The 25,616-nt window shown below is 37.2% G+C and overlaps 1 protein-coding gene across 1 annotated transcript in view; it reads right to left on the bottom strand.

Moving 5' to 3' along the window:
* Nucleotides 1-10,943: 10,943 nt before the first annotated feature.
* Nucleotides 10,944-25,616, bottom strand: part of LOC143029056 (leukocyte elastase inhibitor-like) — a 77,990-nt gene continuing 63,317 nt past the window's right edge. Inside the window, exons 2-5 of the mRNA XM_076191401.1 lie at nucleotides 17,712-18,057; nucleotides 16,616-16,992; nucleotides 12,744-12,970; nucleotides 10,944-12,394 (exon numbers count right to left, since the gene is read on the bottom strand). Coding sequence (XP_076047516.1) covers nucleotides 12,107-12,394; nucleotides 12,744-12,970; nucleotides 16,616-16,992; nucleotides 17,712-18,057 — 1,238 coding nt within the window. The 3' untranslated portion in view covers nucleotides 10,944-12,106. The remainder of the gene's footprint in view (nucleotides 12,395-12,743; nucleotides 12,971-16,615; nucleotides 16,993-17,711; nucleotides 18,058-25,616) is intronic.

A 25,616-nucleotide genomic window follows, 5' to 3' on the forward strand; every position in this document is an offset into this window, starting at 1 on the left:
GTAGGCCTTATGGTCTCTTGTATTCTCCTTCATTCTTATTTTCTTATATTGACACGTACAATAAGTTCACATCTACCATAATGACAACAAAACAATTCAAGCTGTTACGAGAGTGAGATGTGAAATTTCTGACAAATTAACTTCAAAAAATATCTAAACCCACGAAAAATAGATGATAGTGACATGGTATGACGTCACAAACTCTCCCCCATCGGAAGACTAGAACAGTGCCCCTTACATAGGACTTTGTAGGGTGGAAAATAATGAACCATGACCTTGGTTCAAATTCGCCGTTGGCAGGATTCGAGCCACCATCCCCTCGATCTTCGCCGCAAGTAACGAAAAATAGGTTAAGAAAATAGATTCATGTAGATTTCAAGAGTTGAATACAGCTTTGTACAATAATGAGGAACTTCAAAATTTGTTAATTACAGGTAATCTTTCTATGATGGAAATTAATGTCAAAAGGATCAAAGACATGCTTCTCTAGCTAGACTGAAAAAGAGCTCACAGTAACTTACTTCATTTTCACGTTCCTTCAACTGGAATTGTCCTCAAAAGAGTGAAATATTCTCTTTCCAAAAACGGAACTTAAAGATGATCAAGTCAACAACAAGGTCACCGAGTTTGAGGTCGTTTTCCATTTTCAAATGGCATTTTTTCGAGTAAAGGCTAATTTATCACGACTTTTTTTCATTCACCGAAACATTGGCACAAAAAACAACAAGAACAACAACAGCATAAAAGACTGTTGTTCAAATGTAGATTTCAACACTGAATCAGTCGTTCACACGAAGTTTAATTTTTGGATTTGTGGTTCCACATATGTTAAACACCATGTACGTGACAGTTAGAGGCTACTCGTCAACAGAGAGTGTCATTCGTCTAATTCTTACAAACTTCAAGTTCGTTATTGGGTAAAGGCGGAGACACACTAGGCTAGCATGCCACTAGCTTTTGATTTGGTGTGAGTAGAAACGATTTCGGTTACAATATTCTAGTCTTCCGCAAGATCATCTCAACAATGTATCTAACATTCCTATAAGTCTCCTCTGAGTTCGTCATTTAGCTTCTGACTACGTGACATTTTGAATTTTGAAAAACAAAAGATCGTAACTTAAGGCGTTTCTACTTCAACGAGGTAGCAAAAGCAAGTAGCCTGATAGCGAGATATGCCTAGTGTGCTCCCACCTTTATGCATACATTTTTCGAAAGTTTCTTATTTGTAAATTTCTCCCACTAAAAATTAAAACTCTTTACAGAGAAGTGGACAGGATGCAGGGATGACCCGTTATCCAGGAGGTGCCAAGATAAGAGGGAGGGAGGAGGGTGGAGGGGAGTGGAATATATAGGAAATGGAATGGGTGGGAGTGGTCTCTATGCCTTTTTCTTTTTGGCTACCCCCCGTGTAGGGGAAAAAAGCCTTTGGTATATGTATGTATTACAAAAATGATTAATATGTGTTATTAGAAAATAAAAAATAAAATAAAAATGAATAAAAATACATTACCGAATAACACAACAGACATGATCAGCCTTACAACATTTTTAACTGGGAACAGCAACTGTCATAATTAACTAACGTTTAACAAATCCACCTCACTTAACCCTTTCCACCAGGGAAAGTTCTTTCAGCTTGGGAGAAACCTCTTCGCGGCAGAAGGTTAATTTCAATTAGCACATAGACAGGAAATAAGGGAGAGAGAGGCATGTGTAACAACACGCCATTACTGCAGTATCCCCTTAACGCATATAGCATTTTTGTAAAATAAAATCACTAATCTTGGTCAAACCATCATATGTGTTCACTATAATCAAATTATATATTGTAGATAATATTGCCACATAGTAGGATGGCACTTGTATGTGAAAAGCACGTAAATGTAACATTGTTCTATGAAATGGTTCGAGGTAAAGGTGGGACTTCGTCAAGGATGCGTTATGTCGCCCTGGCTGTATATGATTTATGTCACGGCGGAAGAGATATTCACTATACTACTATAAAACAACCGAGCAAGTGGGTTTGTCCCACATCTATCATAACTCTAACTTCCTTCCGTTTCATTCTTTCCTTACGCTAAACCCCCAAATTCCCCCCTCCCTCCCTCTCCCCCAACTTATCTATCCTGCCCTCTAACTAACTATACTGGACGAAACTAAGCCGAGCAAGAGGGTTTGCCCCACACCTATCGTTACTCTAACTTCCTTCCATTTCATTCTTTCCTTAGACTAACTCCCCCTCCCCCCATCTTACCTATCCTACCCTGTACTACTACAATAACAAGTCTAAAAACGTATATAGTCTAATTTCATCCTTCCCTTACGTACGATACCCATGTACCATGATGTGGTGACTAACCACGTCATAAGTACTAGGTTTGATTTGGTAGAATGATTAGTAAGTCACGACGTATGCCAACCCTAAACGGACCCCTTGTGGTGCGCAAGCTATAGCAGCGTTTTTCAATATTTTTACACATGCGTAGCCTTTAAAATAAATTGCATTTCTCAAGGGATCCCTGCGCCAAAAAAAAAAAAAAAAAAAAAAATCATATACCATATCTTTCTCATTTTATTTTCATCGTAATAATAGGTTAGACAGGATGATGTCTATATTACACTATTACAATAACCAGGAATATGTCGTGCGTGTTTATTTTACATATATGTAATTAAATAAAAAATCAAAAGTGCATTAGCTGATCTCACTTGTTCTCGCGGAACCCTTAGGGACCTTTTGCGGAACCTTAGGGTTCCGGGGAACCCTGGTTGAGAAACGCTGGACTATAGTAATGTCCAGTTTACGTCAAATGATCTGATTCAATTAAATAAGAAACATTTCCGTGGCCACGCATATTTGAATAAAATCAACTGACGGCAGCTGGAATGAGAGAACACGTTCCCCCTCCGAAAGACTGAAGAGGATTGAACGGAGTCAGACTAACACTAAAATAAACATTTGACTTATTTAAATTTACTAATTGGTCGTACGGGACGTGTGTTTACTCAGCTGATACTGGATTCCCTCGACGCTGAATTTTGTATATATATATATATATATATATATATATATATATATATATATATATATATATATATATATATATATATATATATATAAATAAATAAATAAATAAATAAATAAATAAATAAATCTGCTCGTTGAGAGTCATCATGCCGAGAGATAATCCAATATATACGGGTCCAACACGAGATGGCTCTTTGTGTCGACAGTCAGACTCAACACTCCTTACCGGCACGCTTTTCATTCTATTCTTTATGGAGTAGTTTTCTGCATTTTATTTATTTATTTATTTTATTTTTATTTATTTATTTGTTTATCTATTTATTCATTTGTTTGTTTGCTTATTTATTATTTATTTATTTATTATCTATTCATTTATTTATTTATTTATTTATTTATTTATTTATTTATTTATCTATTTATTTATCTATCCTTTTATTTTTGTCTTTGTTGTCACTCAAGGAAGAAATAACACTCTTAGATTTTGGAAATTCTCGTAACTTAATCAGTAGACTTTTCATTCTTTTCTTTAAGCAGTTCTCTGCATTTATTTATTTTTTTTTCTTTATTGTCCCTCTGGGAAGGAATAACCTTATATTTCAGAAATCCTCGTAACTGAATCAGTAGACAGACTATTTTCCTTACTGGTATGCTTTTTATTCTATTCTTTAAGAAGCAGCTCTGCATTTTTTTTTTTTTTTTTTTTTACATAAGAACAAAACAACATAAGAATGAAGGAGACTGCAAGGGACCATGAGGCCTAGACTAGGCAGTTCCATGTCCATTACCACCTGTCATCTCCATCCATAAAGTTGTCTAACCATTTCTTAAAATAACTGATAGTTTCAGCGCTCACTACATGGCTACTAAGTCTGTTCCATTCGTTGATCACCCTATTAGTAAACCAACTCTTGCCTATTTCCCTCTTAAATCTAAAATTGTCCAATTCAAATCCATTACTGCGAGTCGTGCCCTGTTATCTTAATATGATGACCTTGCTTGCATCACCCTTGTTAAAGCCTTTGATCCACTTAAACACCTCTATTACATCACCCCGCACTCTGCGTCTTTCCAGAGAGTGTAAGTTAAAATGCCTAAGCCTCTCTTGGTAAGGTAATTTTCTGATCCCTTATATCATTTCCTTCAGTGTCGCTCTAGGAAAAATAACCCTCTTGAACTTTAGGGATCCTCGTAGCTGAATAAAAACGTCTGGTTTTAGCCATAGCATAGATATGCCATGTCCAGCCTTTCAGTGAACTCTCTACTGAAGAAACGCCTGAAGTCAAGAGAGCTTAAAGGACATCTGTCTACCCCGACGGCCGTTTCTCGGAAACTGGACGCCCTTTCCATACCTCCACAGAGAGATGTGGTCCCAAGGGGCCGGAACCTGGTCCCCGGAATGGAATCAGAAACTCGCGCTACTCGCCTTACAAATTCTCTATCTCAGTGTCTTTTTTATTTATTTACATAGCTTTATTCAATTTTTTTCAATTTCTATTATCTATCTATTCATTTATCTATTTATCTACTCATTCATTTATTCATTATTTATTCATCTACTGAATTGTTTATCTATCTTCTCACCTTTCAATTTCTATTATCTACCTATTGATTTATCTATTTATACATTCATTTATTCATTATTCATTCATCTACTGAATTGTTAATCTATCTTCTCATCTTCTCACCAGACGCCTGTTAGGTCATAGCCTGTCAGCTGCTGATACCTCGTTTCCATTGTCCGCCACTCCACTCTATCCATGAACATTTGATTCCGTGACACTTCATCCAAGTTTGTTCCTCTCCTATTTGAAGCCTCATCTACTCCCTCGACCCATCATCTCCTTAGTCTTTCTAGTGGTCTTGTTTATCTATTGATGTTTATCTATTTATCTATTTATTCTTTCACTCGTTTTTATCTATTAATCTATTTACTTGTTGATATATCTATATATTCACAAAAAACAGGTCCCTATACATATGTATAAAGCCAATAAATTACTCACATACATACATCAAATGCAGCATATGCCAGTCGTGGTTACACCTCGCATTCACCATTCTCACCACCACAAACCAGTATACCAAGAATAGGTGCGACAGTCACAACGCATACACCCACAAATACGCCCTTAACATACTACAGATAAACATAAATGGCTAACGAATTCATTGATTGTTGGCTCAAATTTAACTAAGCAGAAAACCCGTGGCCCCACACTGGCTGATAAGTCCTCAGACCCTTCTACAGATCTTTCTGGGAAGAGCTTTTGACTACTGTCTGCCAATTTTTGTGGTAATGTTTCTTTGCTACCGGCTGGAAATGGTAAGGGAGGAGGAACGGTCATCGGTTGTCAGCTCCCCATGTGTGAAAAAAAAAAATATATATATATATATATATATGTAAATAATAATTAACAATTAATAATTAATAATAATAATAATAATAATAATAATAATAATAATAATAATAATAATAATAATAATAATAATAATAATAATAATAATAATAATAATAATAATAATAATAATAATAATAATAATAATAATAAAAATAATAAAAATAATAAAAATGATAAATATAATAAATATGATATAATAAAAATAATAAAAATAATAAAAATAATAATAAAAAAGATAATAATAAAAATAACAATAAAAATAATAATAAAGAAATAAAAATAAAATGAATAAAAATAAATAAAGATATAAAAAATGAAAAAATAGATATATAAAAATAAATAAAAATAAAAATGATGATGATGATGATGATGATGATGATGATGATGATGATGATGATGATGATGATGATGATGATGATGATGATGATGAGATGATGATGATGATGATGATGAGATGATGAGATGATGATGAGATGATGATGAGATGATGATGAGATGATGATGAGATGATGATGAGATGATGATGAGATGATGATGAGATGATGATGAGATGATGATATGATGATGATATGATGATGATATGATGATGATGATGATGATGATGATGATGATGATGATGATGATGATGATGATGATGATGATGATGATGATGATGATGATGATGATGATGATGATGATGATGATGATGATGATGATGATGATGATGATGATGATGATGATGATGATGATGATGATGATCGGAATAAAACTAAAAGTGATGGAGAGATCTTGGGTCATTTCAGAGACCAAGTGTCAACCCCTGAGGGCTGCACCTCCAAATAGAGGTGAAGAGGTTGGAGGTTTTGAATATGTGAGGCATCGCTGTACATCTTGGAGGACGACCACATGTAGATATCCGTCAGTGGTCCCAATATAAATTGTATCAAACATACGGGGTATCTTCGATCCATATATCAACATATCACTAATCTGGGGAACAAAACTAACGCCACAAGAAACAGTACCCACATTCACGAACTACAAAACTGTAAGAAAAGGTGACACAGTCATTGGTCACAACATAAATAGTATCACAAACATATGGAGCTGCTTGGATCCATATATCAACACAACGCTAAACAGAGAAACAAAACTAAAGCCCCGGTCACACACACACAATTCAAGTGGGTTCGTTTGAGTAGAAATGACTTCGTTTACAATCTTATACTTTTTCGAATCTCCAAATGTCAAGTAATTTTTGCGTCATATGTTGAGAAACTGAATAAAGAACTAAGAGAAGTTAAACCTATACGAATATTAGACACAGTGTTGAGTTGTCTCAGGTGAAGTCCAGAATACTGTAAACGAAGCCTTCCTACAGGTTTTCAAATTCACAACATTTGACGAGAATCGTGATAGTATAACTGGGCTTAATGCCATAAACAACAGTGCTCACATTCATTGACTACACAACAGTAAGAGAAGATAATACAGAACTGAAAGACACATCACACTAATACATAACAGCATACTCTTTTTCCATCAAGAAAAACAAAACAAAGAACAAAACAAAGAAATACTAACAAACACCACTACAGAAATATTTCAATACAAACACAAATAGAGAAAACAACACACATCACCGTTAACAACTACATACTACCCACATCATATGCTACTGGAAACTATGCATCTCAACTCCAACCATTTAAGAAATATTATTCTGACAGATAATCTGGACGCGCATCATCCATTCCGGCTAAAGGTAGCTTACTTGGTGCGATTAGTGCTATTATTGTTCAACTATGATCATTCATGGCTCAATGATGATCGTCAAGCGATGGTCTTGGTCACTCAGCGTTTGTTTTTGAATGGGGCTGTTTTGCTTTGAGCTGCAAGGTACGAGGCTGATCATTTTGATCGAACCTACTAAGGCGTTTACCCAAATATGATGTCAGGTAGGATACGCGTCACCGACCATTGGCTGTGGTTGTTTAATAATCTTACGGAACAAAAGGTACCTTTAGCACACAGACAGCAGACTAAAGACTATCAACCACCCTACTAGACAACTTTCTCAACATAACCAACAAACAATATCCCTTAACATATCAGTATGTTCACTTTCTTTTCATGGGAAACCATAGATGACTTTCCCACAGACCACTTCCCAATATAGATCCCCATGGAACTAGAATAATAAATGAAATACACACATATAAAACATTCATAAAGTACAAAAATACAATTACCAAAAATATACAGAGGATACAGAGAAAATGGAAAGAACTTCGACGAAGATTATTTCCAATCAATAGAACTGTGAATTAGATGAAAATAACCGTTGTAAAAAGTGCTGGTGGGATTCAACAAGGAAGCTCTAAAAGAAAGAACAGCTATGGTAATCAAAGGCATAAACAAAGGATTTGAAGAAGTTCTTAAAAATATACTATCGAAGAAGTTCATAGGAACATATTCACAACTGACAAAAAATTGCACACCAATTCCTTAGCAGGTAGACAGTGCTGAGTAACCAAATAACAAAATTTCAGAAAAATGTGCATTGAAGTCTCCCAAACAGCTGTTTTCCCATTTATACTATTTAACCTCTTCGCAAAGAACTACCAGCACCAGATTTAAAGAAATAACATCAAAACACTCAATAACGCAGATGAACTGAGGACAATAACCCAGCATAATTACAGAATAACTCCTAAGAACACCCAGACTTACTTAGACAAACAAGAACAAGTATTTGGAGAGAACAGGATAGAAGGCTCACATAAAGAATTATCAACAACATTGCTCACCCTAGGCAACCATGATAAAAGAAATCCAACAGCGAAACTAAGCGGTGAAACATTGGAAAAATAACCTTAAAATGGTAAAATTGACGTTTGGTGTTCAGCCCACATGTCAAAGATCTGACAATGAAAAATCAACAAGAAAATAAACAGGAAATCAATCACAAGCACGGGCTTTGGACACTGAAGGAAACCAATTACAGCCTACAAACATTTCATCAGAATCACATTCGAATGCACTTCCACAGCTTGATTTCCAACGCAAAACAGACAATTTACATACTATTGATAAAAAAAAAAAATAACCCACAAAAGCATAATGCTCCTTTAAAGGAACACAAAATTTGATTTGTTAGACTCAGTTATACGTAAGGTATGCATGACAATTTAATTTTCCTTCGTCGATATGTAACAAAACGTTTTCTATTACATATTAAAAAAAAAAAAAAAAAATGTTTACATACATAACTTACGTATAATGAAATTTGACATATAACCTTTTTTTTCTTTTTAAGAAACACTATGCGCTCCTGATTTAAGCATAATTGCAGAAAGAACTTGCGCAATCTTAATTGAACTCTTACTCTCTGAAACCAAAATTCTCCTTACGAGACATATAGGCACACAATTCTTTACTGAAGCCTTTATTCCCTCCCACCTATCTCATTATATCACTCAAGCACAACCAGCAGATAGTAATAAAACGAAATTCGCTAGCTGCAGACTACACAAACACATATAACAACTTTCCACCTGTACCACAACACATCCACACAAAAACACATTCACAACTGATCATAAAACAAGCTCTTCAAGGGAGAATACCAAACTCAATACTCCAACCCTACCCCAAACCCTGATATCAGTTGAAAAAAACCTGAAGAGAATAAAAAATTACACGAACACGCTGGCGTTCAGGACACCACCAGGTCCTAAAACAGCGCCAACATGGGTATAGAACTAAACTGTCCTAGATGCAACCATCACACAGAAGACACTGAACACCTCATCCTACACTGCACCGCGCTATCACCAAACTATATTACATTTCTTCCTTAAGTGAAATGTTGTCGGTTTCAGTTACTAGGGAGGCTTTGGTCTCCCGCAAGAAGACTTGGGGCAACGGATTGGTTGATAGCCAGAACGATGTCAAACTTGTCAGTTCGGGTGAAGTTTGGTTATGTCGAGGGTGGGGGGCAATTTCTTTGTTTACTTTGGCGCCGGGCTGCTTTATTCATCTTGAAACGTGTCAATATCAAAAGGGTTAAGGTTATCAATCCTGACAGGTCAATCAAAAACACATTATTTTATCAATAGTTTAATTGAGAAAGCTTAACATAATGGATGAACTAATACACTTGGAGGTGTCAGTTTTGGTCCTTTACCTTAGATTACTAACTTTTAATTTATAATGTTTTGTGCTTAGTGATTTATTAGTTTGGTGCGTGTTGTGTATGTGATACTGTTTGCACGGCCCGCTTGAAACATACTTTAATCCTTTCCGTATGGGGACACAGATTTTATATATATTTTTTGTCGAGACATTCTGACAGATTGACGTGAGTGAGATCAGGACACATACGAGCCTTAGTCAGAGTTCATTCTACTTCCGCCTACGTCATATATTTTTTCTTGCTCATCAGAAACTGTGTTATTCAGATAAGGGGGGGGGGGAAGGCATCCCTGGGACAAAAATGAGGTCTCAAGGGGGCATTTTTGTTCATAGTTCTCCCCTTCCTGTGTATGAAATAGTTTGATTCCAGAGTGAGTAACAATCCGTATATCGCGGCACTATGTCAAAGGGGTTCTTCGTTTTCTCTGAAGCTTCTCCTGAATGGAGACAATTTCTTAGATCAAGAGTGCTCATCGTCTCTCTTGTCTACTCTCTTGATAAGAGATTCTTAAGGTGGTGGCACACTATAGCATGCTACTTACTTTTGGCTACTTTGAGTAGAAAAGACCTCTATTACAATATTCAAGACTTCCGTAAGAACTTTCAACAATGCGTCTAATATTCGTATAGGTTCAATTTCTATTATTTCGTCATTCAGTTTCTTACCATATGACGCAAGGGTAATTTGACATTTGGAAATCTGAAAAACAAAAGATCGTAACCGAAATGGCTTCTACTCAAACGAAATAGCAAAAGCAAGTAGCAAAAGCAAGTAGCATGCTAGCGAGAAATGCTTAGTGTGCCTCCACCTTTAGATCGCAAAAGATATCTTATCGGTACGATTTTCCATTGAAATTGATTGCAGTATCTTTCAAATTTAACATATTGTTTTTGAACGTACTTCATGTCATCCTTCTCAGCATAGGAACGTAGTCAACTTTGCATGGAAATGGCCTTTAAAGCTCGTTTACACAGAGCAAGTTGAGAGGCAAGTTGAAAGTTACTTGCCGCGTGTAAACATCTTTTTGACCAATATATATATATATGTATATATATATAAATATATATATATATACATATATATATATATATATGTGTGTGTGTGTGTGTGTGTGTGTGTGTGTGTGTGTGTGTGTGTGTGTGTGTGTGTGTGTGTGTGTGTGTGTGTGTGTGTGTGTGTGTGTGTGTTTACACGCAGCAATTAACTTGTAGAAAGTAACTTGCACACTTGACTTGCCTTTCAACTTGCTCCGTGTAAACGAGGCTTTAGAGTTTGTCGAGTTACCATACTGGCTTCAGGTCATCAGTCAGGACTCCGGCTTCCTAATGGTAGTGGTGTGTGTGTATGTATGTATGTGTGTGTGTGTGTGTGTGTGTGTGTGTGTGTGTGTGTGTGTGTGTGTGTGTGTGTGTGTGTGTGTGTGTGTGTGTGTGTGTGTGTGTGCGTGCGTGCGTGCGCTTGCGCGCATATATGCGTGTGTTGGGTGAGTGGATAATCCTCAATTAATACACGAATCTAGAATACTGTAGCCCCTTCCCTCACTCACACACACACCCTAGAATTACCTACATAACAATTACCTCTCATAAACAACGATGAAGTCTCTCCCCTGAGACAGTGTGTTGACGTCCACAAAAAATTACACAAAAACCAAAATATATTCTTAGTGCAACTCGAAATGGGTTTTAACCCTCACACGACGAGGATGATCACTTGAATAAAATCAAAATAAATTAACCAGAAAAAAAGCAAGGATTATTATTATTGTTTAAGAGTTAAATACACAATGTTACCATCCTTGCTTGGTATTCTGATCTTTCACCAGTTATCACTATATATGTACTAGTGCGTGTGCGTGTGCGTGTGCCTACGAGTGTGTATACAGTATCTCTGCGTATGTGCGAGTTTTTTTTGTGTGTGTACGCGCGTGTATGTGCGAGTGTGTGCATGCGTGTGCATGTGTGTGTGTGCATGTGTGTGCGCGCGTGTGTGTGTGCATGTGTGTGTGTGCATGTGTGTGTGTGCATGTGTGTGTGTGCGCATGTGTGTGCGCATGTGTGTGCGCATGTGTGTGTGTGTGCATGTGTGTGTGCATGTGTGTGTGTGTGCATGTGTGTGTGCGCGCGTGTGTGTGCATGTGTGTGCTCGTGTAGGTGCGTGTGTGTATGGGTATACGTGTGTCTGCATGCTTACGTCCATGTGTGCACAATCATGTGTACACGTGCCTATGTATGCATACATGTGCGTACGTGCAGGTGTATGTGTGTACGTGCAGGTGTATGTGTGTACGTGCAGGTGTATGTGTGTACGTGCAGGTGTATGTGTGTACGTGCAGGTGTATGTGTGTACGTGTATACGTGTAAAATCTTGTTTATTTTTGATAGAGATCACTGTCCTCTTCACTCTCTTCCCTTCCTTTTCCTCCTTCCTTTCCCATGATCACCTCCCGGTCTGTCCTTTCTCGGTCCCTTCTTCTTTATCTGATCCATCTCCATCTGATCATCAAGGAGGTGTGTTGTAGATGCCGCTGAAGAGAACTAGACCAAGTTCCTTGTGGACGATCAAGAAGACGAAGGGCCGGTTGAAGGACAGGTTTCTCGCCCGGGGAAGGCCTCCTATGCGGGTATCAAAGAGAGCTGTTGCTGCAGCAGCCTCTGTGCCTTCCTCGTTGATGTCGACGACCGCTTTGTGAATGGCGTCGGTAATGCTAAGTGCCTTCGTAGTCGAGAATCCGCTGAGGTCGGCTTGGCCGAGGCTGAAGATGTCCGACAGACCCATGGCTTCAAGTGTCTGCAAAAGAAAGAAAATAAAAAAAAATAAAAGATGGATAAAGGGTAGATGAAATATACGTATATAAAAGATGAATATATAGTTAAAAAGATAGATAAATGTATAGATAAAATATTAGATAAATAGATCAATGAACTAGTAGAGAGATTAATGAATAAATATATAAATAGATAAATAGATGCCTATGTAAATAAATAGAAATAAATCAATAGACAAATAAAAGAATAGATAAATGAATAAATAAATATATAAATAAGTAAATGAGCAAGTATAAATGAATAGATCATCATATAACAGGTAGCTGTCGTTGGTCCCTGGCAAAACACACGAAGTGAGTACAATAACTAACATCTATTAGTCTAGTTTGCAGAGTCTGTTCCATCTTGAACTTGGGGAATTCGATTCTAATCTTCTCCTCCTTGAAATCACTGAGCGTTTTCGCGAGAACTGGAAGGTCGAGTTGGTTAACGACGCTGTCAACGGTTCTGTCCTGCCACGGGAGGAAGAGCAACATGGAGATCGAAGAGTTACCGTAAGGGAGTTCCACGACTTCGGCGCCCAGCTGCTGGTTGTTTACTGCGGAAAGGAATTTTTTTTAATGTATTGTTTACGATGTAATCAGTTCCTAAATTTGTGTTAAAGTCCCCGCTACACATTCAAGATTTTCGTCAAATGTTGTGAAAGGAAAAATGATTCTTACTTACGATGTAAACAGCTCCTAAAGTTCTCTTAAAGTCCCCGCTACACATTCAAGGTTTTCGTCAAATGTTGTGAAAAGGAATATGTTTGCCTTGTTTACGATGTAAACAGTTCCTAAAGTTCTCTTTAAGTCCCCGCTACACATTCAAGATTTTCGTCAAATGTTGTGAAAAGGAATATGTTTGCCTTGTTTACGAAGTAACCAGTTCCTAAAGTTCTCTTAAAGTCCCTGCTACACATTCAAGATTTTCGTCAAATATTGTGAAAGGAAAAATGTTTGTCTTATTTACGAAAAAATCAGTTCCTAAAGTTCTGTTAAAGTCCCCGCTACACATTCAAGATTTTCGTCAAATATTGTGAAAGGATTTTTTTTTGTCTTGTTTACGAAAAAATCAGTTCATAAAGTTCTGTTAAAGTCCCCGCTACACATTCAAGATTTTCGTCAAATATTGTGAAAGGAATTTTTTTTTGTCTTATTTACGATGTAATCAGTTCCTAAAGTTCTGTTAAATCCCCGCTACAAATTCAAGATTTTCGTCAAATATTGTGAAAGGAAAAATGTTTGCCTTATTTACGAAGTAAACAGTTCTAAAGTTCTGTTAAAGTACCCGCTGCACATTCAAGGTTTTCGTCAAATGTTGTGAAAGGAATTTTTTTTGTCTTGTTTATGAAGTAATCAGTTCATAAAGTTCTTTCCTCATATAAATCTTTCCTTATATAAATCTTATATAAATCCTTGGAAGGGAAGTATTTTTTTTTAGGAATACCACCGTAAGAATCTTACGGTAGTATTCTTAAAAAAAATATTTCCTTTTATATATATTTTCTTCTACAAATCCTTGGAAGGGAAAGTATTTTTTTTTAAGAATACGCCCTATTTCAGCCAACCCATTCTGAGCGGGATGAGGTTTTTGATGTGCACTACATGGAAAGGAATATCAACCTAATTCTTTTACAAATAAATATTAGTCTTAAACTAATTAACCAAATGAATGCATACAGAAATAAAAAGTAAAGAAATAAATGAGCGAAAAATAGAAATATAGGTAAATAAACGAATAAACAAATAAATGAACAATTCAATGAATAGATAAATGAACAAATAAAAAAATGAAGTCAAGCTTATCCGAGCTATCAAATACTGTATGACTACTACTCCTTCTCGGATCAAATATATATATATATATATATATATATATATATATATATATATATATATATATAATATATATATATATATATATATATATATATATATATATATATATATGGAGTAATTGGTGAGGAACAGTGTGGGCTTAGGACAGGTAGAGGTTGTGTAGATCAGATTTTTGCGGTAAGACAGATATGTGAGAAAGCTATAGGTAAGGGGAAGGATGTTTTCTGGGCCTTTATGGATCTGGAAAAGGCTTACGACAGGGTAGACAGAAAGGCACTGTGGGAGGTTATGCGGATATATGAGATAGGAGGAAAGCTTCTGGGAGCTGTCAAGAGTTTTTATGAGAGTAGTAGAGCTTGTGTCAGGATTAGAAATGGAGAGAGTGAGTGGTTTGAGGTAAAGGTGGGACTTTGTCAGGGATGCGTTATGTCACCCTGGCTGTTCAACTTATACATGGATGGGGTGGTGCGAGAGGTGAATGCAAGGGTAGTGGGTCAGGGATTGGAGATGGTTAAGGAAAATGGAGAAAAGTGGGAGGTGATCCAGCTGTTGTTTGCGGACGACACTGCGCTTGTGGCAGGATCGGAGGAGGGATTGAGGAAGCTGGTGACAGAGTTTGGGAGAGTGTGTGATAGAAGAAAGCTGAAGATAAATGTGGGTAAAAGTAAGGTGATGAGATGTACAAGGGGTGAAAGTGGCAGTAATCTGGAAGTGAGCATTAAGGGAGAGCAACTGGAGGAAGTGGATAGTTTTAGATATTTGGGTGCAAATGTGACAGGAAAGGGTGCAGTGAAGGTGGAGGTAGAATGTAGATTGAGAGAAGCGAGTAAATGCCTTGGTGGTTTAAAAAGTGTAATGAGGAATAGGAATCTGGGAATGGATGCTAAGAGGAGACTGTATGAAGGAGTGATTGTGCCAACAGCACTGTATGGAGCAGAAACATGGAACATGAGAGAGGAAGAGAGAAGGAACTTGAATGTGTTTGAGATGAAGTGTCTGAGAAGTATGATGGGGGTTACTAGGCTAGATAGAGTGAGAAATGAGGAAGTGAGGAGGAGAACAGGGGTGGAAAGGGAGCTGGGAGATAGGGTGGATGAAAGAGTATTAGGATGGTTTGGACACATGGAAAGAATGAGTGAAGAAAGACTAGTAAAGGAGGTATGGAAGGCAGATGTGGAGGGAGTGAACATGAGGGGACGTCCTAGGATGAGATGGATGGATGGGGTGAAGGGGGCTTTGGGGAAGAGGGGAATGTCGGTTGAGGAAGGACGGGAGAGGGCAGAAGACAGGGGTGAATGGAGAATGGTTGTATATGGAAAATGTTTGTGATGCATGAGGTGGATTGGACGGGGGAATGGGGGTGAAGTAGTGTGTGTGAGCAAAAATTTTTGACGCAGCCCGAAGGGATTTCTCCCCGTCCTCTCCTTTATATGGGGGGACGGAGAGGGGGGGGTCGCCGATTTAATGAAGCGGCCTTGCTGTGGATGTTCTGTGTCCTGCGACACTGCTTCTGACCCAGGGCAGTGGACAGGGTGCAGGGATGACCCGTCATCTAGGAGGTGCTAAGATGGGAGGGAGGGTGGAGGGGTGTGGAGTGTTTTCGGGGATGAAATGGGCGGGAATGTTTTTGTGCCTTGTCTTTTTTGGCTACCCCCCGTGTAAGGGGGAAAAAGCCTTGGTATATGTATGTATGTATGTATGTATGTATATATATATATATACTTATATATATATATACATATATATATATATGTATATATATATATATATATTAGAACGAAGAAAACTAGTCTCACATTCTCCTATCATGTTGATTGTACGGAATAGTTAAACCTTCTGGTGATGGCTGGGTTGTCGACCATCCCATGTGAAATCCACACAAACAAAGTGATGTGTGTGTGTGGTGTGTGTAAGATCATTACTCATAGGTCGGAGTGTACAAGCTCTGAGCTTACATCCAAGACCTTGGCGGATCGCAAATCGCGAATCATACAACACAACACACACACATACAGAAAGAGAAAGAGAGGAAGAGAAAGAAAAAGAGAAAAAAGAAAAATGAAAAGAAAAAGAAAAAGGAAAAAGAGAAAAAAGAAAAATGAAAAGAAAAAAGAAAAAGAAAAAAGAGAAAGAGAAAAAGAAAAAAGAGAAAGGGAGAAAGAAAGAACGAAAGAATGAGAACAAGAGAAAGCGAGAGAAAGAGAAAGAGAAAGTGAAAGAGAAAGCTAGAGATATAGAGATATAGAGATGTAGAGGTGTAGAGATAGAGATAGAGAGTACAAAAACATAGAAGAACGATCCAATTCTTCTACAAGATGATAACACCTATGGGTCCCCCTCGTTAGCGAAAGGACTAGACTTACTGTACGGCGTCTCGACTTCAGGACGGGTCATCATATCCACTTTCCTACATTTCCCGGGAGCCGAGCAGAAATCCTTCGGCCTCGTGATCGCCTTCTGGAATTCGTGTTTCCAGACCCCCTTGAAGTAGATGGCGTTGACCAGGAGGAGGTTGGTCTTCTGGAGGCTCCCTGGACTCAGAAGTTTGGGAATCAGACCATTAGTTGCTCCGTCGACGTAGCTGTTGACTTCCTGGGCAACACGGGCTGGATTGGAGAGATCCTCATGTCGGATCTCGTAGAAATGGTTAGTCTTGAAACAGGACCCTAGAGCCAGGCTGGTATCAATGTAGGCTCTGTTAGCCTCATTGAGCTCAACTCCCTGGGTGTTCTCTTGAAGCCTGGGAAAGAAAGAAGAAATATGAAAAAGTGATATAGGCTGGTTTAATGGTCTGGTGGATACATAGCTCTCTCTTCCTCCTCCCCTTCTCCCCTTCCACCCATCTCTCTACTTTCCAACCTCTCTCTCTCTCTCTCTCTCTCTCTCTCTCTCTCTCTCTCTCTCTCTATATATATATATATATATATATATATATATATATATATATATATATATATATCTCCATTTTCCAACCCCATCTCTTCGTCTGTCTCCACCTGTCTGTTTCCACTTGTCTGTCTTCCTGTCTCCCTGTCTGTCTCTCCACTTGCCAACTTTCTCTCTTTTCCATTTCTAACCTCCCTCTCCACATACCACATTCCCCCTCTCCATATACACATACCCCCTCTCCACATATCCACCTCTTCACATACCACATACCCCCTCTCTACATATCCACCTCTCCACATATCCCTCTCTCCACATATCCCCCTCTCCACATATCCCCCTCTCCTCATACTTTCCATATACCCCTCTCTCCACATATTCCTCTCTCCACATACTCTCTACATACCCCCGTCCGCATATCCCTCTCTACATATTTATGTCTACATCCATCACTGCCCCAACATGTATCTCTCCACCTCTCTTTCCAATCGCCTAAGCCTCTATCTCTCTTTGTCACTCAGAGAAAGTGTCCCTCAATCTCTCTCTCCAATCCTTCACCTGTGGAGAACTTACCTGAAAGCAAGGAGTCTCTGGGTCTTGAACGCAGCATCTTTTCCTCGAAGTCTTAAGACGTTATTCATCTGTGACAGAGTGTTACCTTCAGCGCCGAAGTAGGCGATGGTGAAGACACTCCATATACTATAAGGAGAAAAGAAGAGGTTCTCTCCTAAAGATTGATTACTCATGCGCCTGAAGAGCTCCAATCCAAACCTCGAAGTGTCCCGTACATCATCGTAAGTGACACTTGTACTGGCGAAATTGTCTTGTGGGCACTGGCCCTGACCTGAGGAGGACCCTAGGAGAATGACCAGGGGTAGGAGGGCGAGGGTCAGCTTCGTTCTCATGGTTTGTCTGATTCCTGAAATAGAGAGAGAAAAGGAATTTAAAAAAGAGAGGATACGCAAGAGCCACCGATGTGGCTTCCAAATGACTTTGAAGTCAACACTTTCTTTTTCTTTTTCTTTTTCTTTTCTCCTTTTCCATAGGGAAAAAGAAAATACAAAAGCCACTGTCATGGCTTCCAGATGACCTTGAGGTCGATTTTTTTTCTTTTACACAGGGAAAGAAAATATAAAAGCCACTGATGTGGCTTCCAGACGACCTTAAGATAAACTTTTTTACTGTTTTATTTTTCCTTTCTCCTTTTACACATGGAAAGAAAATATAACAACTAATGCTGTGGCTTCCAGATGATCTTGAGTATTCTTTTTCCTTTTACCTGGGAGGAAGATATAACCTTGAGGTCAACATTTTTATATTTTATTCTTTATTTCTTATTGTTCCACATGAATGAATAATATACCCACACCGGGCAACTGGGTCAAATCTCTTTCATCACACACACACACGCACACACACACACACACACACACACACACACACACACACACACACACTTTCAACGAACGGACGGCTTGACGAACGCTCTGAAGAAAAGTGCAGATTGAGGATACCAACGCAAAGAGAAGTGCCTTTTTGTATTTGCAGGGGGGGGGGAATTGCTCGTGAGGTAGTGGGAAAGTAAGGAAAGAGGAGAGGGGGAGGGATTACTGGGGAAATGGAAGATAATGAGGATGTGGAGGACTTGGCCCAGGCAGACGGGCGGAAGGTCAACATGAAACGACCACCGGATGACGAAATGGCAAATAAAAATGTAAAGATTAGAAGTATAGAGAGGAGAAATACAGTAGAAAGTGACGAGAATATGTTCCAGGGATTTAAAGAGGGTGGGGGGGACACAACCCCCCCCAGACTGATAAGACTAGAGGAGAGAGTTGATAAGGTGATCGAGGACTTGGAACGTAAGTTAGGTAATGTAGGCTCCATTCTCCAAAGAATTGAAAGATTGGAACAACTAGAGAAGACTAACAGAAACTTAACTGAAGAAGTAGAGGACCTAAAAAGACAGTTAGGAAATGTAAAGGAGGAGAATGAGAAATTGAAGAAGAATAGTAATGAAAACAGTGAGAAAATAGCTACAGAAGCTAAAAATTGGAGAATAACTCAAGAAGGGAATAAGGTTTCATTCACTGACATAGTCAAACAGCAATTGAAAGAACATAATGAAGACTCAGTTATTAAAGTGATGAGACAGAAGGAGAATATAGTAAGAGAATTAGCTGACAAAAAGAAATGTATAATTATATTAGGAATGGAAGAGAAACATAACCCAGATAGAACCGCAAGAATCAAGGAGGAAAATGAAAGGGTAAGCAGTTTATTAAAATTAGTCCAGGAAGATGAACCAGAAATTATAAAGGAAATTGAGGAAAAATTCAGACTCGGAAAATATAGTACAGATAAGACCAGACCAATTAAGATTAAATTCAGGTCACAAACAACGGCAGAGAAAATTCTATCCAAGACAGGGAAACTAGCAACAAATGATCAATATAAAAAGGTATGGATAAAAAGAGAAATGAATAAGGAGGAAAGAGAGGCAGAAAAGCAGAAAAGAATTGAAGCTAAGGCAAAAAACGAGGAAAGAACGGAGTCAGAGAAAGAGAGATTCTATTGGAGAGTAGTGAACATGAAAATAAAGCAGTTCGACATACTAAAGAAAAACATAAGGGAAACAGAGAACACAATGGAAGTGGCAGAAAACTAAGAGTGTCTTACACAAATATAGATGGATTGATAACAGGATTGAATGAACTGAATGATTATTTGAAAGAAAAAGAACCGGACATAATGGGAATTGTAGAAACAAAATTAAAAGGCCCACTACCACCCAACAGTGTAGGACATGATACATACAATTATTGGATTAGAAACAGAGAGAAAAAACAAGGGGGTGGAGTTATGTTCCTGACAAAGAAGGATATAAACGTGAAAGGTGTCATATATGGAAAGAATACAGTAGAGATGATTATGATAGAAGTGGAAGACCGAGATAAGAAGAGCAGAAAATTTGTGATCAACTATGTGCCTCCGAAAACAGCCTCATGGGAGGAGAATGAACATAAAAGTATGTTAGAGGACACAAAGATAGCATTAACTAAAATAATGGAAGACGGAGGAAGAATAGTTATGATGGGCGACTTTAATTGCAAAGAAATCTGCTGGGAAGAAATGACAGTAAAGAGTGGTGATGACTCATGGGGAAATGCTCTACTTGAGATGATTACTGACCATTCAATGACACAATGGATACAAGAGAACACTAGGTATAGAAATGAAGAAGAACCATCGAGGCTAGACTTAATAATTACATCTGAACCTAGAATAGTGGACAAGATTGAATATAAAACACCAATAGGTAAAAGTGACCACATATTGATTGAACTGGAACTTAATGAAGAAAAATATATGAAAAGAAATGAACAATATAGAAAAGGAAGAATGATGTATGAAAAAACAAACTTTGATAAAATAAGAGAATTCTTCCAACAAGAAAACTGGGAAGAAATATACAAAGAAGAAACATCAGTGGAAGAGAAATGGAATATTTTGACAAAAATTTACAAAGAAGGAGTGGAAAAGTATGTCCCAAGACAAAAACAAGAAAAAGAATATGTAAAATGCTGGTACAACAAAAGTTGTAGGGAGTTAAAAGACAAAAGAGACAAAGCCTGGACCGGATGGAAAAAAGACAGAAGACCTGAAAAATGGAAAATATATACTGGTTATAGAAATGAATATGTACAAAAGTGCAGAGAGGAAAAAAGAAAATATGAAAAAGACGTTATAGAAAAGTGTAAAGATCAACCAAAACTATTCTACAGATTTGTAAACAATAAACTGAAAAACAAACAAGACTTGGAGAAATTAAGACAAGGGGGAGTTGAATACACTGAGGAAATGGAAATGGCAGAAATTATGAACAAACATTTTAAATCAGTGTTTACAAGGGAAAATATACAACCTGAAGAGATTGAGTGGAAGGAAAAAGTCCCCCCTATGGAAGAAATAGAAGTAACGAAGAATGAAATATTGACACACTTGGGTAATTTTGATGTCAGAAAATCGCATGGGCCAGATGAAATAGCAAACTGGATTCTGAAAGAATGTAGGAATGAACTGGCAGACAAAATACATAGCATAATAAGCAGTTCCTTAAAAGAAGGAAAAGTTCCAGAAGATTGGAAAAAAGCAAATATAGTACCTATATATAAAGGAGGAAATAAAGAAGAACCTACCAACTATAGACCAGTCTCTCTAACAAGTACAATAGCAAAAATATGTGAAAGAATTATCAAAAGTAGATGGGTAAAATACTTGGAAAAAAACAACGTACTAAATCCAAGGCAATTTGGATTCAGACAAGGACGATCATGCGTCACCAATTTAATATGTTTCTATTCAAGGCTAATAGATATAATACAAGAAAGAGATGGATGGGCTGATTGTGCATTTCTAGACCTAAAAAAAGCTTTTGACAAAGTACCACATAAGAAGTTGCTTAAGAAATTAGAATATGAAGGAGGAATACAAGGTAAATTGCTAAATTGGATGGAAGACTTTTTGCAAGAAAGAAAAATGCGAGTAGTGATAAGAGATCAGCACTCAAAATGGAATGAAGTAATAAGCGGTGTCCCGCAGGGAACAGTTCTGGCCCCAATAATGTTTGCTATATATATTAATGATATGGATGAAGGAATTGAAAGCTATATGAGCTTCTTTGCAGATGATGCAAAATTACTGAAAAGAGTGAAAACTGAAGAAGATTGTGAATCACTACAGAGAGATCTAAATAAAGTACAAGAATGGAGTAGGAAGTGGGAGATGGAGTTCAATACAAAAAAGTGTAGTATAATGGAATTTGGAAAAAGCAAAAACAGAATAACAGGATCATATAATTTGGGAGAAGAAGGAATAAAAAGAGTAGAAAATGAGAGGGACCTGGGAGTCATTGTTATGAATAATATGTCACCTGAGAAACATATAAATAAGATTTTTGGAGAAACTTATAATTTAATAAGAACAATCAAAGTGGCATTTACATACCTGGATGAAGAAATGGTGAGGAAAATCCTAGTCACCCTGATAAGACCAAGATTGGAATATGCAGCAACGATATGGTCACCAAGTACAAAAAAATGTATAAAAAAACTTGAAAGAATACAAAGAGCAATTACTAAACTGGCACCAACACTCTCAAAACTATCATATGAAGAGAGACTACAAAAACTTAAACTACAGACACTAGAGCAAAGAAGAGAGAGAGGAGATTTGATAGCTATTTACAGAATCATGAAAGGCATAGAAATTACTGATAGAGAGAATCTGATAAAATGGGATGACAGAAATACAAGAGGACACGGAAAGAAAATAAAAAAAGACAACTATAGAAGAGATTTGAAAAAGAACAGCTTTCCTCACAGAGCAATAGACAGTTGGAACAAGTTAGATGAGAAAGTGGTGTGTGCAAAAACAATACATGAATTTAAAAATAGTTTAGATAAAATGAGATATGTAGACGGGACCTCACGAGCATAGCTCCCCTTCCCGTAAAATACAACTAGGTAAATACAACTAGGTAAATACACACACACACACACACACACACACTTTCAACGAACGGACGGCTTGAAGAACGCTCTGAAGAAAAGTGCAGATTGTGGATACCAACGCAAAGAGAAGTGCCTTTTTGTATTTGCAGGGGGGGGGGGGGAAATTGCTCGTGAGGTAGTGGGAAAGTAAGGAAAGAGGAGAAGGGGAGGGATTGCTGGGAAAATGGAAGGTAATGAGGAAGTAGAGGACTTGGTCCAAATAGACCGCCGTAAAGTAAACAAAAGACCACAAGACGAGCTGGAGGACGACGGAATGTCTAATAAGAATGTAAAGATTAGAAGTATAGATAGGAACAATACAGTAGAAAGTGATGAGAATATTTTCAAGGGATTTAAAGAGAGTGGGGGGGACACAAACCCCCCCCGACTGACAAGACTAGAGAAGAAGGTTGATAAGGTGATCGAGGACTTGGAGAGTAGGTTAGGTCATATGAACACCATTTTACAAAGGGTTGAAAGATTGGAAGAACTGGAAAAGGCGAATAGAAACTTAACTGATGAAATAGAAGAACTAAAAAGACAGTTAAGAGAGGTAAAGGGGGAGAATGAGGAATTGAAGAAGAATAGTAAAGAAAACAGAGAAACAATAGCTAAAGAAAGTAAAAATTGGAAGCAAACCCAAGAAGGAAATAAGATTTCATTCACTGACATAGTCAAACAGCAATTGAAAGAACATACTGAAGACTCAGTTATTAAAGTGATGAGACAAAAGGAGAATATAGTAAGGGATTTAGCAGACAAGAAGAAATGTATAATTATATTAGGAATGGAAGAGAAACACAACACAGATAGAACCACAAGAATCAAAGAGGAAAATGAAAAAGTAAGCCAATTACTAGAATCAGTTCAGGAAGATGAACCAGGAATTATGAAACAAATCGAAGAGAAATTTAGACTCGGAAAGTATAGCACAGACAAGACCAGACCAATTAAGATTAAATTCAAGTCACAAACAACGGCAGAGAATATCTTATCCAAAACAGGGAAACTAGCAACAAGTGAACAATACAAAAAGATATGGATAAAAAGAGAAATGAATAAAGAGGAAAGAGAGGAAGAAAAGCAGAAAAGACTGGAAGCTAAGACAAAAAACGAGAACAGAACGGAGTCAGAGAAAGAGAGATTCTATTGGAGAGTAGTGAACATGAAACTAAGGAAGTTCGACACACAAAAGAAAAACATAAGGGAAACAGAGAACACAATGGAAGTGGCAGAAAACTAAGAGTGTCTTACACAAATATAGATGGATTAATAACAGGATTGAATGAGCTGAATGATTATTTGAAAGAAAAAGAACCGGACATAATGGGAATTGTAGAAACAAAATTAAAAGGCCCACTACCACCCAACAGTGTAGGACATGATGCATACAATTATTGGATTAGAAACAGAGAGAAAAAACAAGGGGGTGGAGTTATGTTCCTGACTAAGAAGGATATAAATGTGAAAGGTGTCATATATGGAAAGAATACAGTAGAGATGATTATGATAGAAGTGGAAGACAGAGATAAGAAGAGCAGAAAATTTGTGATCAATTATGTGCCTCCGAAAACAGCCTCATGGGAGGAGAGTGAATATAAAAGTATGCTAGAGGACACAAAGATAGCATTAACTAAAATAATGGAAGACGGAGGAAGAATAGTTATGATGGGCGACTTTAATTGCAAAGAAATCTACTGGGAAGAAATGACAGTAAAGAGTGGTGATGACTCATGGGGAAATGCTCTACTTGAGATGATTACTGACCATTCAATGACACAATGGATACAAGAGAACACTAGGTATAGAAATGAAGAAGAACCATCGAGGCTAGACTTAATAATTACATCTGAACCTAGAATAGTGGACAAGATTGAATATAAAACACCAATAGGTAAAAGTGACCACATATTGATTGAACTGGAACTTAATGAAGAAAAATATATGAAAAGAAATGAACAATATAGAAAAGGAAGAATGATGTATGAAAAAACAAACTTTGATAAAATAAGAGAATTCTTCCAACAAGAAAACTGGGAAGAAATATACAAAGAAGAAACACCAGTGGAAGAGAAATGGAATATTTTGACAAAAATTTACAAAAAAGGAGTGGAAAAGTATGTCCCAAGACAAAAACAAGAAAAAGAATATGTAAAATGCTGGTACAACAAAAGTTGTAGGGAGTTAAAAGACAAAAGAGACAAAGCCTGGACCAGATGGAAAAAACACAGACCTGAAAAATGGAAAATATATACTGGTTATAGAAATGAATATGTACAAAAGTGCAGAGAGAAAAAAAGAAAATATGAAAAAGATGTTATAGAAAAGTGTAAAGATCAACCAAAACTATTCTACAGATTTGTAAACAATAAACTGAAAAACAAACAAGACTTGGAGAAATTGAGACAAGGAGGAGTTGAATACACTGAGGAAATGGAAATGGCAGAAATTATGAACAAACATTTTAAATCAGTGTTTACAAGGGAAAATATACAACCTGAAGAGATTGAGTGGAAAGAAAAAGTCCCCCCTATGGAAGAAATAGAAGTAACAAAGAATGAAATATTGACACACTTGGGTAATTTTGATGTCAGAAAATCGCATGGACCAGATGAAATAGCAAACTGGATTCTGAAAGAATGCAGGAATGAACTGGCAGACAAAATACATAGCATAATAAGCAGTTCCTTAAAAGAAGGAAAAGTTCCAGAAGATTGGAAAAAAGCAAATATAGTACCTATATATAAAGGAGGAAATAAAGAAGAACCTACCAACTATAGACCAGTCTCTCTAACAAGTACAATAGCAAAAATTTGTGAAAGAATTATCAAAAGTAGATGGGTAAAATACTTGGAAAAAAACAACGTACTAAATCCAAGGCAATTTGGATTCAGACAAGGACGATCATGCGTCACCAATTTAATAT

The sequence above is a fragment of the Oratosquilla oratoria genome, chromosome 10, assembly GCF_046742065.1.
Source record: "Oratosquilla oratoria isolate Oo_2021 chromosome 10, ASM4674206v1, whole genome shotgun sequence".
In the NCBI taxonomy this organism is placed as follows: Eukaryota; Metazoa; Arthropoda; class Malacostraca; order Stomatopoda; family Squillidae; genus Oratosquilla; species Oratosquilla oratoria.